A 13,247-nucleotide genomic window follows, 5' to 3' on the forward strand; every position below is an offset into this window, starting at 1 on the left:
TTTTATGATATACTCCCTCCGTCCCTTAATGTAACCACCCATTTGATTTTATTTTTGTCCCTAAATGTAACCCCCTTTTTAAATTACTAGATGCATTTATTACTTTTTTCCTAAACATACCCCTAATTAATACTACTAACTTATCTTGAAATATGAAAAGTCAAATTTAATACACATACAAACAAAGGACAATTTGGTAATATTAATACACAAAACAGACACATTAATTACACTGACAACTTTTCTTAAGAAATGTGAAAAATGCAAAGGGGGGTTACATTAAGGGACGGAGGGAGTATGAATATAAAGCAAGGTGGTTACTTAAAAGTAGTTAACACATGGGTTATTAACCATCTCCAAAATTTATCATATATAAATGATGTGGAATGCCTGTTGGGAATATAAACAGGTTCTAAATGTATACTTTCAATTATTATACTACCCCAAGTTAATTAATTAGGTGTGCACACGGTGCTCAAGTTTTGTTTATAGGAAAAAGGTATTGTATGCCATTGAGACAACCAAGTTAAGTTTTCAATGTCAAAGGTTATTGGGACAACCATGTTAATAACACATGCTTGCCCAGGTAACCTTACGTTATATAGACTTTTGTTCAAGGAATTGTTGCTGCTTAGGCTTTACGGCTGCTGCTCTAAATTATGCAGACTTTGTTTTTGGTAACAAGCTTTGGTATGTGACAATGCGATGAATAATTGGAAAGATTTACTAAGTTTGCATGTATGGATGCCAGTTTAACACTAATAACTAAATTATTTGTTTATTTATTAATGCTTCCAGGTGTGGTGTTCGATCACTTAGCTCTTTAGGACGTCAATATTGGTTTTATAAGAATAATTTTGATGTTGCAATGCCTTGCCACTAATCGAAGGTGATCAGACTGGAGTATATTATATTGTACCAATTGATGGATCCGGTTTTATATTAGTTTCATACCCATTCGAACTTATGTAACATGTACCACATTAAATTAATTATTAACATTAAGTTATTTCGCAACGGTCAAATACGTTTCATAGCGGTCATTTCGCAACCCATAATAAACAAGTTTTGTTCTTAGCTAATTATGACCCGTGCGGCAGCACGGGTAGACGATCTAGTGTTGTTAGAAACATTGTAAAATGAAAATGAAATTGTAATATTTGATGAAATTTAAAACATTGCAGAAAATATGTTATGTTTAAGTTTTTTAACTTGATTTTAATGTTGGAAACAAAAAAATGTATCGTCTAAAAAAACCGCAGAAACCGATCCAACCCAAACCACATTGGTTTGATTAGGATTTTATTTTTAAAGTAAACCGAACCAAACCAAACCGCAAGCTTTTTTATCTTTTGGTTCGGGTGACTTTTACCCTCAAAATCGAACCAAACCGCACCGCGAACACCCTTAAGCAGAACAATCTTCATTCAGCCTAACAGTCGAATTTTGAATTACTACACAATTTAAAAAAAAAAAAAAAAAAAAAAGGCAGACAGGATATACTCAATAACAAACCCCCATAATCTTGGTGATAGGAAGCCTTATCATCATCATAAGTCTTATCAGCTAACCCTTCAATCACGCTTCCCATTATAAAAGATGATGATAATAATTCTTGGCTTTTCATTTCATTCTTCTTTTAGGTCAGCTCATAATTCAATTCAGGTCAGTGATTTATTCTCTTTACCTTTTTATGTTTTCTTCTTCGTCTTTGTTTTTTTATTAACGTTGACACTTTTGAAGGGATGACTGGTCTTTGTATTCGACATCGACACAATATCGACGTATATTAATAGTCAACATTTCAGTGTCATGTCCAAATCCGTATATGATTTTCATAAGTAAATTATTTTGCTTGAACTTAAATAACTGAGTTTCGAACGTGCTTTTGTTTCACGATGATACCTTATTAGTTTAGATCGTTTTTTGCTTTATGATACAATCTTAGATATTCATCATATCCCAGGGAATATGAATCGAGAGAAAGCAGCAAGTGTTGTGCAGAATATATTATGAACTTTCACTGTATAACGATGAGCTTGACAGACTCTTTATTTGTAGGTATAACTAGTTGCATCCTAACCCTATCGTAATTATACAAACAAAAACATCAACATAACAAACTAATATATAGGCCATTATTAGTAACAAAAAAAAAACCTGTTATTATAGTTAAAACATCTCATGCTGCAGTTTTTTTTTGTATGTTTTGTAGACGTGTTTTCATTCAACATTATTTTTTTTCTTCATGTGCTTGGTTCTTTTGATTGTAGAGTTCTTATCATAGAGTGCTTGGTTCTTTTGATTGTAGAGTTCTTATCATAGAGTTCATTTTCAGAATCTCAGATGGAGGGATCTAGCAATTCTGATTTAAGCTGTGATGTAGAGACTGCATCTGTGAAATCTGACATTCAACCTTTTGATATGGACTTGCCTCTTAGCTCTGATATTGATAACATCTCTGTGGCTTCACTGAAAGAGGGTTATGAATCACAATTATCGACATGGGATTCCGAACCTGAAACTGATATTTTGTCGGTAATCAATTGCCATGACATGCATGAAGGTATTAGTCTGGAAGAGAATCATCTTGATGTAGAACAAGAAAACCAGTTTGTTGGAGTGGAAAATACAGATGACTCGTGGGAGATGGACAACGGAACTTATGATGAGTTGCTCAAGAAGTTTAATGAAAAGGAGGAAGAGCTGAGAGTTTCCAATTATAAATTTCAACTTTCAAAACAAGAAACTATAAAGTTGAAGGTTCAAATTGAGAATAGTGAAGATGAGCTTGATAATGTGCGTGAAGAATTGAAGCTGAAAGAGGAAGAGGTGCGTAAGCTAAAAGAGCTTTCAGAAGAAGAGATTTTCAAATTGAAGATTCGAGTTGAGAAAAGTGAGAATGAGCTTGGTAATGCGCGAGACGAGTTGAATTTGAAAGAGGAGGAGCTGCAAAAGAAAAATGCTGAATTGAATACTCATGTTCCGGATTGTGTCTACAAGATTACGAATTTGATGGAACAGCTTGAGGTAGCAAAGGAACAACTCAAGATATCGAAAGATCAGCTTAAAGAGGCACAAGAAAATCTGGCTAAATCAGAATGTCAGGTAGTTTCGAGGAGGAATGAAATTAAAATTCTAGAAGATATGGTCACAGTGTACGAGGATGTTAAATCAAACCATGAGCTTTGGGTGCAAAAATTGAACTCTATGCTTGATTCGCAAGCTAAGTCCTCTTTGGAGAAAGACGAGCTAATCAACAAATGGTTTCACAGGATGTCTGAAATCAAAATACAATTGATCTCTAAATTGGAGGATTATGAGTCGAGAAACTGTGAATTAGAAAACAAAGTAAGGGAATATGAAGCTGAAAAGATGAAACAAGAAGAGTTGAATGCTACTCAACAAATGGTTTTGCAAAATGAAATCAGTTCATTGAAGGAAGAACTTGGTCGGAGAAAACATGATGTAGAAGCTGCAAATAAGGAACTCGGCAAGCTAATGACTGAAAGAGATGAAGGCAATGCTAAGATTGATAGGATTCTGGCTGAGATATGCTCCCACGACGATCAAATATCAGATATGAAGAGTTATATTCGGGAGCTAAAAGTAAGACTGAAGGAGCTGATGGTCGACTATAAAACTGCACTGAATCATGAAAATGAGTTGCAGCTGAGAGTGGGAGAACTTGAAAAAGAGGTAACTAGACAGAATGGTGTGATCTCAGATAGGGCTGAGGAGAAGAGGGAGGCAATTAGACAACTATGCTTTTCCCTTGAGTACTATAGGAGTCGATATCTCGAACTTTTTCAGGCGGTTGTTGGCCATAGGCATCGTGGCGGTCACACTGTTATAGCTTCCTAAAGTTACATTCTAATCGTTTTTTTTATGTTTTCTAGATCTTCAGTTGTAATTAGTTTTTCATATCTTGGTCTTCTTCATTCCTGCTATTCACCCAAACATTGCATAATAATGTCTTTCTTCCTAATGATTTTAGTAGGTCAAACAGTCATGTTTATTATTGAAGTTGATGATGTTTTTATGTTCATTTTTTTATACTTTTGATTTTTTAGAAATGAGTATTTTGTGAAAAATATTTTCTTGTTTTCTCTATTGAATTTACTGCTGTATATTTGTGCGGTCTGTTTTCTTGTCGTTTGTGGCCTTTGGTTCGGTTGAGGCTTGTTTTTGAGCTCTTTCTGTTGTAGAGGCGTGTTGTCTCTATCAGACTTGGCGGGTATCCTATTGCCTTGTTTTGATTGCTTCCCTGTGTTGGGTTTCAATTCTTGAGTTTGTTGGAGGTGTTTAGAGTGCGCTTGGGCTCTAATTTAATTCTGAATTTAGTAGCTTGTCAGCATTATTATGCAGTGGCTAGGCCTAGAAGAAGGTACTTAATTTGCATCCTTATACATAATTGGAACTCAAATGGCAGAGGTTACTTGGGAGTGAAGCATTATGAGGTTCCAGTTGAATTGGCTATATAAGTTGCTGAGATATTGGTGGAGTTAATTCTAGTAGTAGTAACATTATGCCCACTTGGAGCAATTCTTATTATCTTAGTAATGATAAATAAAATTAGATTAAGTTCATTTATAAAGATATACTTGACGACTAAGATTTACTTTAATTAGTTTAAGCCACTTACATACCATTCATCCATATATATAACAAAATAAGCATAACTTATTGCGGAAAAAACAAACTCAATTAGCTATAAAGAAAAATATTGTGTATATTGACGATCATATTCAAGACTTGCACGTCTATCTCTATTCATTATAGTTGATATTTTGGATTGAAATTAGTTCCACAAATAATTTTGTTGATATAAAACATATAGTTCAAATATTCTCATATGTATTTACATAATTCTACAACTATTACAAGAATCTTTAAAGGTAGAAAGTAAAAGGATGATGGATGATCAATGACTAGAAATTGAAGATAAAATGTTTCTTTTGTAACAATAATATGTAGAAATTACACAAAACATAGAACAATAATAAATTCTAGCTAGGTATGATGTGAATTTGTTGTAATCTTGATAACAAGGCCAGGGAAGACATCATCAGGGTCATGAATATGAGGATTATTCTCAACAATAAAAGGATCATTACACTTATCACTAATTGTGTTTAGTGTCTCACCTTCACTAACCACATAGATTTCGTCGCATGGTTTCGAGGACAAGAAATGGTTGCTTTCTATGATGTTGTGATCATGATCATTTGGAATCATAGAGCTATCTCTTAGTATGCTTAGAAGTATAAGTGCTGCAAGAACAATAGCACAATACCATGAAGCTGCATCAGCTAGGGCTTTTGAACTTGAAATTGCTCCCTTTCTTGAGTTGAAAATAGCCATAATATGATCAAGAAACCAAAGAGAGATAATGTGAATGATATGAGAAAAAGAGAGTGCTTTGGAAAGTTATAAAGAAAAAGAAAAGATGGGGCACGATGTGTGTGAGTGAGCAGTTTTTGACGGTTACGTGAATCAATAACATTCTTTTATTTATTTATTATTTATAAATCACATTCTTTGTTAAGCTAAACTAACATTCTTACTTCTTATCTATTTATTTTGTGCACACAAAGTTTGTATTATATTTGGACCTACAACATTGCAAACCACAGTGCTGCAAAAAAAAAAAAAAAAACATTGCAAACCACTAATTGAACAATTTTAATGACTTAAATTTTAAGTATTATTTTGGACTTACATGTGGGGGTGGGGGCTAGAGGGTTTCATGCCACTACTATACATTATATGTGATCCAAAATAGGCAATTATACTTTATACATTATACATATATAATTGGTCTTATCAAATTTGAATTAAAAAAATATTCATATAGCCAAATGTCAAAAATAATAAATTATTCATACAACGAGATGTCAATTATTTGATGAATGATTGAACAATATAATCACCAAACAAATTATTGAAAAATATACATTGTTTGAGAATACTTGGGTTGTGTGAAATGTATACACTTCAAAGATGCCACTACTATACATTGTTTGTCCTTTGCGTGATACATTGCCTTGGTGATGACCAAGCTACTTCCAATAGTGAGAGTTTAACTCTTCTTTGATTTTATCTTTTGTTGATCAATCTAGTCTTCTAACTCCTAGATGAAGTTGGTTTCATTGATATTTTTTTGGTGTTTTCTGAATTTCTCAATCTGAAGTCTAACATGATCTTCAAATTTGGAACATAGAACTTGAAACTGATCTTCATAGTTTCAATATGATCTTTAATATGAAGAATAGATAATATTATTTTGTTTTGATCTTTGAAGGATTTTGATTATTCCTTTGATGTGCTTCTCAACTCTTGCTCAAAATAAAAAAGAACGTAGATGCGGAGAAAATAGCAACCAACAACAATACAGTTCAAGAAAAAATAGTATGTTTATAGAGATCCACAATAATTATAAAAAAAAAAACTAATAAGATAAAGGAAAATAAAAAAACACATCAAGAATTTGGTTACTCCGTCCAATCTAAATTGACCTAGTGCCACTCTTCAATCAATTATATCAATGAGTCTTTACAAGAGATAATAGAGAGTTACAAGAAATTATCTTCAAGGTGATCAAACCATGAATTTCTATTATTTTCTCAATCTCTGCTCATTAACAAGAGAGTTACAAAAGTGTCCAAAAAATTATCCTCAATTTCTCTCCTTTCCTCTCTTAACCGACTCTAAGATAATAATCATTATACAATGTGTTTCCCAACCCTAGATATCCACCACAAATCCGTCAATCCAAAACCCCTTATTAGTTTCTTCTTCGATGGTGTTCGCTCTCACCCAAGAATTTCACAAGAATCATTCAAACAAGAGTTATTAACTTCTCTCTCTGAGTTCCCTCTCCTTGCCTTTGATTTTTGTTTCCCAAAAGACACCAACATTTGGAGTTTCCCTAGAGTCAACTCTTCTGATACCTCAAGACTCCAAAAAAAGAAAATCGAATTTTATGCACCAAAGGTTATGCCTAGACACAAATCAACTTCCCTTGAGCGCCAAGTTTTGGGCGCAAGACTTCAACTCTTATGCGTAAAAAAACAAGAATGCTTGAAAATCATGATCTTATGATTTTAAGGCTAACACAACATATCCAACTGATTCTAAAAAGATTGTATACATTAAATAGATCATTTCATTCAATTCCATTTTTCTTTGACATGTTGTTAGTGTAAGTTCACCTTCTTTCTAACCAATGTTATTCTCTCATATGCTTCAATAAATATAGTGAATGTGATCATTGTGTAAAATTGTAGTTTACATTTGCAATTGTGGCCATAATATTGTTGTTGTGGTAGCCTCCTCAATGATATTTCACCACAATTGCGATATGATCTTAAATCACGTGTACGTCTACATTGTAACCACATCAGAAACTACAATAGACAATTTCACACCCCAAATTTCAATTTGCTTAAGATCTATAAACAAATCTTACTTTAACAGTTTCTCAACTGTGTTTTTCAAGCATCTCACAATCAATATTTACAAAGGAAACTGGGACTCTACGTCTCTAATATAGTGGGTAAATGTAGCACGGTCGTGCAACTTCATATAGATTATGAAAATATAAAATTATTTCATGCTGCAATGCGCCTCGGAGCAATTAATAACTGCAATTTAAATCATGGTAAATGTTATCTGTGCATTGTTTGTTGAGAAGCATGGTAGAGCTCAACAAATAGAAAAATAAACTAAGAAAAAGATGAATTTTAGAATTGAATGAATAAGAAAAGGTTGATTACAGTAGGTGTAGGATACACTTAACAAACTTCACACAATATCTATCTATATTTAACATTGTTTCTAGTTTATTAACTTCAATTCTTAACAACCCTTAAAAAATAACTTCAATTTTTAACAAATAATAATTGTGGAAATCCAGAGCGTTTTTCCTGTTTGCTCAAAGCAGTTGTTTGAGTGATATCACATTCAATTGCAAATTTCCAATGCCTCTAAAATATTACCAATATTAAATTCCTTATTTTTTTTAGAGGAAATATTAAATCCCTTATTGTAGATATATTTTGAAGAATCATTTCCACTAACTGTAAATGCATTTTGAAATTTATATATTGTTTGTTGTAAAACAAAGTTTAAAGTTAGAGAGCCTTTCATTTTTGTAATAGCATGATTGTTTTAGAGCCATTCTGAATGTTGAAAAATATGATTGAACAAAACTCCCATTAAACTCTTAATTTTTTATTTGGTACAGAAACTCGTAATTTTTTAAGAAGATATTTTATTTCATTTTACTCATATCTTGTGACATAATAAGAGCATACTTTGTCTATTTATGCAACGGGAAAAGATAGATACTTTGTCTATCAAGAAAATTTCAAAACAGTGCATTTGCTAACACCTTTCCTTAATTACACACCATTATCTCCCTTGATTTCTGGCAAATAATAAATTTAATTGATTGAGACCTTTTCTTGATCAATTATTGATAAAAACTCTAGATAAATAACAATGCTCTTATGCAAGTAAAAACATTCCTTGTGACAAATGATACGTGCTGCTCAAAATTCTCAACTAAGATTTTCCAAGTTTCTCCTTCAGATGGGTGAGCCAAACACAAACGCATAAAACATGACCGACCTCAATAAGCTTTCTCAAGAGCCCACCATCTACAACCCAATTCTTTATAATAATATATCCCTTGGATGGAGTGATCATTAAGTCAGGAATCCTCTCTCAACCAGTCCAAAGCCACCATTGAATTTTCAAGATGCCCATCATTGTGATTTTTATTTTTTTATGTTAATTTTGTAATTCTATCTACATACATATTTTTTTAATCAAAAGGAAAAATATATTAAAAAAATAAAGAGATACACAGTTCGGGGGCATCAGACCTTACCCATGTACAATTTAAACTGAGATACATCGTGCTAAATCAGACCACATGGACCAGTCTTAATTTATCTTAACAAAAATTCATTAAATCATGGACGCAACCTAACAAACCCGTGTATGGACGCGAAACCAGATTACGAAAAATATGAAAAATAAATATATGCAAAGAACAAATAGGGTTTAATTTCGACGAATGGATCGACCGCCAATATGGTACCAATATGATTGCTCTCATAATATATATTAGGAGAATTTGCAATATCAATTTTGGTTACAAAGTTACCCATTTGAATGATATTCCAAAATTCAGATGTCCCTCTATTAACTACATATAAGATTAGTTTTATAGCAGGTCTAAAACCCTGAGTCTTGTATATATCTTAAAACATCTATGGAGTGAACAAGACTAACAAGACGATTGAATTTTTACTGGCGAGAATAAAATATTAAAACAGTTTACAAATTCTAGCTCACCTGACAAAAATATTAAAATTTTAGGTCAGACATATTGGGGTTCAAATCCCGACTCCTCCACTTGTCAATGTACCAAAAAAAATTATAATCCATCAGAATTGGGTTGGTGGATAGGAATTTGTAGCGGTTTGCTAGACGTTACAGGTCCAAATTTTGTTACAAACATTGTATGTAAAAAACAAAATTTATTAGAGCATAAAGATAAGAACTAAGAATGTTAGTTTAGCTTTTGTAAAAAAAAAAAAAGTTAGTTTATTCTAAAAAAGAATGTGATAGATTGAGTAAACACCGTCTTCCCCCATTTTTCTCCACACCTCAACTCCCTTTTCTTAGTAACCGCCAAAACTAACCCTCACACACACATCATGCTCCATCTTTACTTTTTCTTTATAATAATCACTTTCCAAACCATTCTTTTCTCTCATCAATCTTTCTCACTTTTATCTTGATCATCATGGTTTCTTTCAACTCAAGAAAGGGACGAAACTTAAGTTCAAAAGCCATAGCTGATGCAACTTCATGGTATTGTGCTATTGTTCTTGTAGCCCTCATACTTCTAACCATTTACAGAGATAGCTCTATGGTTCAAAATGATCAAGAATATCACAACATCATAGAGAGTAACCATCTTTTGTGCAAACCATGCGACGAAATCTATGTGGTTGGTGAAGGTGAGACACTTAACACAATTAGTGATAAGTGTAATGATCCTTTTATTGTTGAGAATAATCCTCATATTCATGAGCCTGATGATGTCTTCCCTGGCCTTGTTATCAAGATTACACCTTCATATAATCATACCTAGAATTGTTGTTCTTTGTTTTGTGTAATTTATAGGAATTTGCTTCTTGTTAGAGGAGGAACAATTAATCTTCGATTTCTATAGTCATTGATCATCACCCTCTTACTTTCTGCCTCTCTTGATACTTGTAATAGTTATATAATTATGTAAATACCATATATGAACATTGGAACTATATGTTTTATATCAACAACATTACGAAAGTTGTTTTTTTTTCTTCTCAAGTTTTGGCTATAAGTTTGATAATTATTCATAAACATAACAACGAAGTCTTATACTATTAAGTGAGGTAGCTTTTGGCCCGTAGGTCACCTCTTTGTGAGGTAATCATGTCATAAAGTTAATTTTTTTTTATGAAAACCTTTAAATGTCAAGTAAAATATGAAATAAGAAAAAAAAATTAACATCTTGTTCGATCAATTATGTGGTTATACCTACCTTTGAAATTCAGTTTGAAATTAAATTAAGGAGTGGAAGTTAACTTGAAATTAAATTTTTCTTTCAAAAAAAAAAAAAAAAACTTGAAATTAAATTTAATCCGAAGTGTGTTATAAAACGTTTAATTGATTCATTGGTGAAAGTTGTGATTTTGTTTATGGAAAACTTGTCAGTTAGAGTACTAGCTACATGTTCATATATTTGTATCACTATAATGGTTGGTAATATGTTTTTTTTTTTTAAGGAGGAACTAAATATTTTGTGTCACCATACATTATATATATAGTTTGTAAGTTATGATCGTTGTGTAGTAAGTGTGAATTAAAAATCTCGTATTGTTTAAAAAAAAATGAGGTTGAACACTTCATTAATGAAAGAATCCATAAACCCATAGGTAAAGTACCATGTTTCTCTCACTTATATTGTTAGTCTAAAATGGGTGATCTTCCAAGCTTCCTTGTGAAACCTAACAATGATGGCATTAACCTTAGTGAATAATGAATATGCAGTTGATGACAAGATAAAAGAACAAGCTTCCAAAGCTTTCGCATTAAGAGAAAAACTTCCAAAGCTTTCATTGTCAAGGAATCTTTTTCAGAGACACATAGCTATACGTGCAAGTCTTGAGTATTATGATCGTCAATAATTATAAGATTTTTCTTTTAATAGTTAAATGATTTTGTTTTTTACGCAATAAGTTAAGATTATTTTGTTATATATGTGGCTAAAGGATAGGCATGGCAATGGGGCGGGGTGGGGACGGGTTTTACCTTCCCCATCCCCATACCCTATTCTCATATACTTATCCGTTACCCTACCCATACCCAACGGGGATGAGAAATCGAACCCCATCCCCGTCCCCGACGGGTTCGGGGATCCCATCCCCGACGGGTTCGGGGATCCCATCCCCATCCCCGTACCCGCAGTGAATTATTTTTTAATAAAAAAAAGTTTTTTTTTTCCAACCCCATTGGCAATTTTGTAAAGCATTATGTTCCCTTTAACATTTCCTTAACATAATGATTTGATTGCTCCTTTAAAAATCAAAGGCAATTTTTATATCATGGGAATTATTAAACCAAATAACATAACATGATCTAGGATTATGTTTCTATTTATATAAAAAGGGGTAAAAAAATAATTTTTTACATTTGGGACGGGTATGGGTATGGGTTCGGGGTGGGTACATATAACCCCGTTACCCGTCCCATACCCGTGTTTTAAAATCGGGGAAAACCCAAACCCATACCCAAACCCAGTCAAAGCGAGGAAAACCCGTCAAATCGGGGTGGGTTTGGGCGGGTACCCATGGGGACGGGTATTGTTGCCATGTCTACTAAAGGATATGTAAATGGCGTACACTAATTAAGGCAAGTCTTAGTCGTCAAGTCTATCTTTATCAAGCAAAAAAAAAAAAAAACTTGAGCAAGGTTTATTCCCTTCTTTTTTTTTTTCAAAAAGGAAGTTGTATTAAAAGTCTTTCATTAATAGAACCGTTGAGTATCAGAGCACCCATCAAGGAAGGCGCAACCTCCCACCTCTTCCACCCTGAACAGTTAGTTGTTCACAATATTTTGCCAGAAAATGAACACACATTTGCTTCTCGAAGAACATGATTGAAATGAACCCTCCAATCTCTCTTCGTCACCATGGCTCTCAAAATTGAAGCCGGCCTCCCAACATGTGGTATCATTATTACCACATGTTCCCATTAAAGACGTCGAAGGATTACAGTTGTCGTCGACATTGATTTTAATACAAAAAAGTGGAGAGGGGGGGTTCCAACGTATCACCGGTTGACCGAATGAATCAAACGCCTTCCTATGATTTAGGTAGTGGCTAAAAATCATCTGTAGTGAACCTAATCTTATTGATAACGGTCTGAATCTCCCAAACTGCATCGCCAAAAATACTATTGTTCCTCCAACACCAAATCCACCAAAGACCGGAAAGGAACAAGCATTAACTATTTCTTGGTAATTGAGTTTTGATCCAAGCAATGGCACTTGTCTCAGCAAAAAAAAAACGGGGAGAATTGGAAATACCAATGTGCTCCCAGACTTCATGAGCATGAGGGAAGTCACGCAGACAATGTAGAGTAGATTCAACATTACCTAAACAAAGTGGACACTTCGCCGAGGCTCCTAAGCTTTTAATAAATCTCAACTTGTTAGTCGGATGAACATTATGAGTGATCAACCAGATAAAAATAATTAAGGTTTTGTAGAAGTACTACACTTCTAAACCTACTTCGAGTCTAGAGCGTTGTAGTGACCTCTATTTCTCTAAAGCAACCAAGCTTACACCAAAGCCGCAGAGTAAGTACCATTAGTATCATTCCACACTCAAAGATCTTCAATATGAGTTCACCAAGTTAGGACATGTAATATTTGTTCCAATATTTAATGTCTTCTAAAAGAGGAGGGTAAAAACGATCTAAGCGCTAAGAGTCGTGTTCCCAAACATCTTGTAAAGACAATGATTAAGTTTTTGCCGATTGCAGTTAGGAAGCAAGGATGCATCATTGTGTTTGGAAAGTTGTAAGGATATTTTGTTAAAACAAAATAATGATTTTGATTGTTCCTTTATTACATTGTTCATAAAAGAACAATATTTGCTAAAGTGATGCATAGTTTCTAGC

The 13,247-nt window shown here is 33.3% G+C and overlaps 3 protein-coding genes across 3 annotated transcripts; 2 read left to right on the forward strand and 1 right to left on the reverse strand.

Annotated features, from left to right (window-relative positions):
- Positions 1-2,293: 2,293 nt before the first annotated feature.
- On the forward strand, positions 2,294-4,639 carry LOC146898002 (uncharacterized). The gene has a single exon (XM_085736262.1). It carries the CDS (start codon positions 2,347-2,349, stop codon positions 3,862-3,864), a length of 1,518 nt encoding a protein of 505 aa, XP_085592388.1. The 5' UTR covers positions 2,294-2,346; the 3' UTR covers positions 3,865-4,639.
- A 166-nt stretch (positions 4,640-4,805) lies between these two features.
- Positions 4,806-5,429, reverse strand: LOC146898003 (uncharacterized). The gene has a single exon (XM_085734264.1). It carries the CDS (start codon positions 5,362-5,364, stop codon positions 5,014-5,016), a length of 351 nt encoding a protein of 116 aa, XP_085590390.1. The 5' UTR covers positions 5,365-5,429; the 3' UTR covers positions 4,806-5,013.
- A 4,287-nt stretch (positions 5,430-9,716) lies between these two features.
- LOC146898004 (uncharacterized) lies at positions 9,717-10,371 on the forward strand. The gene has a single exon (XM_085736263.1). It carries the CDS (start codon positions 9,821-9,823, stop codon positions 10,169-10,171), a length of 351 nt encoding a protein of 116 aa, XP_085592389.1. The 5' UTR covers positions 9,717-9,820; the 3' UTR covers positions 10,172-10,371.
- The last annotated feature ends 2,876 nt before the right edge of the window (positions 10,372-13,247 follow it).

This window comes from Medicago sativa, chromosome 8 (assembly GCF_051527215.1).
Source record: "Medicago sativa cultivar Bolivia chromosome 8, Bolivia_mono, whole genome shotgun sequence".
In the NCBI taxonomy this organism is placed as follows: domain Eukaryota; kingdom Viridiplantae; phylum Streptophyta; class Magnoliopsida; order Fabales; family Fabaceae; genus Medicago; species Medicago sativa.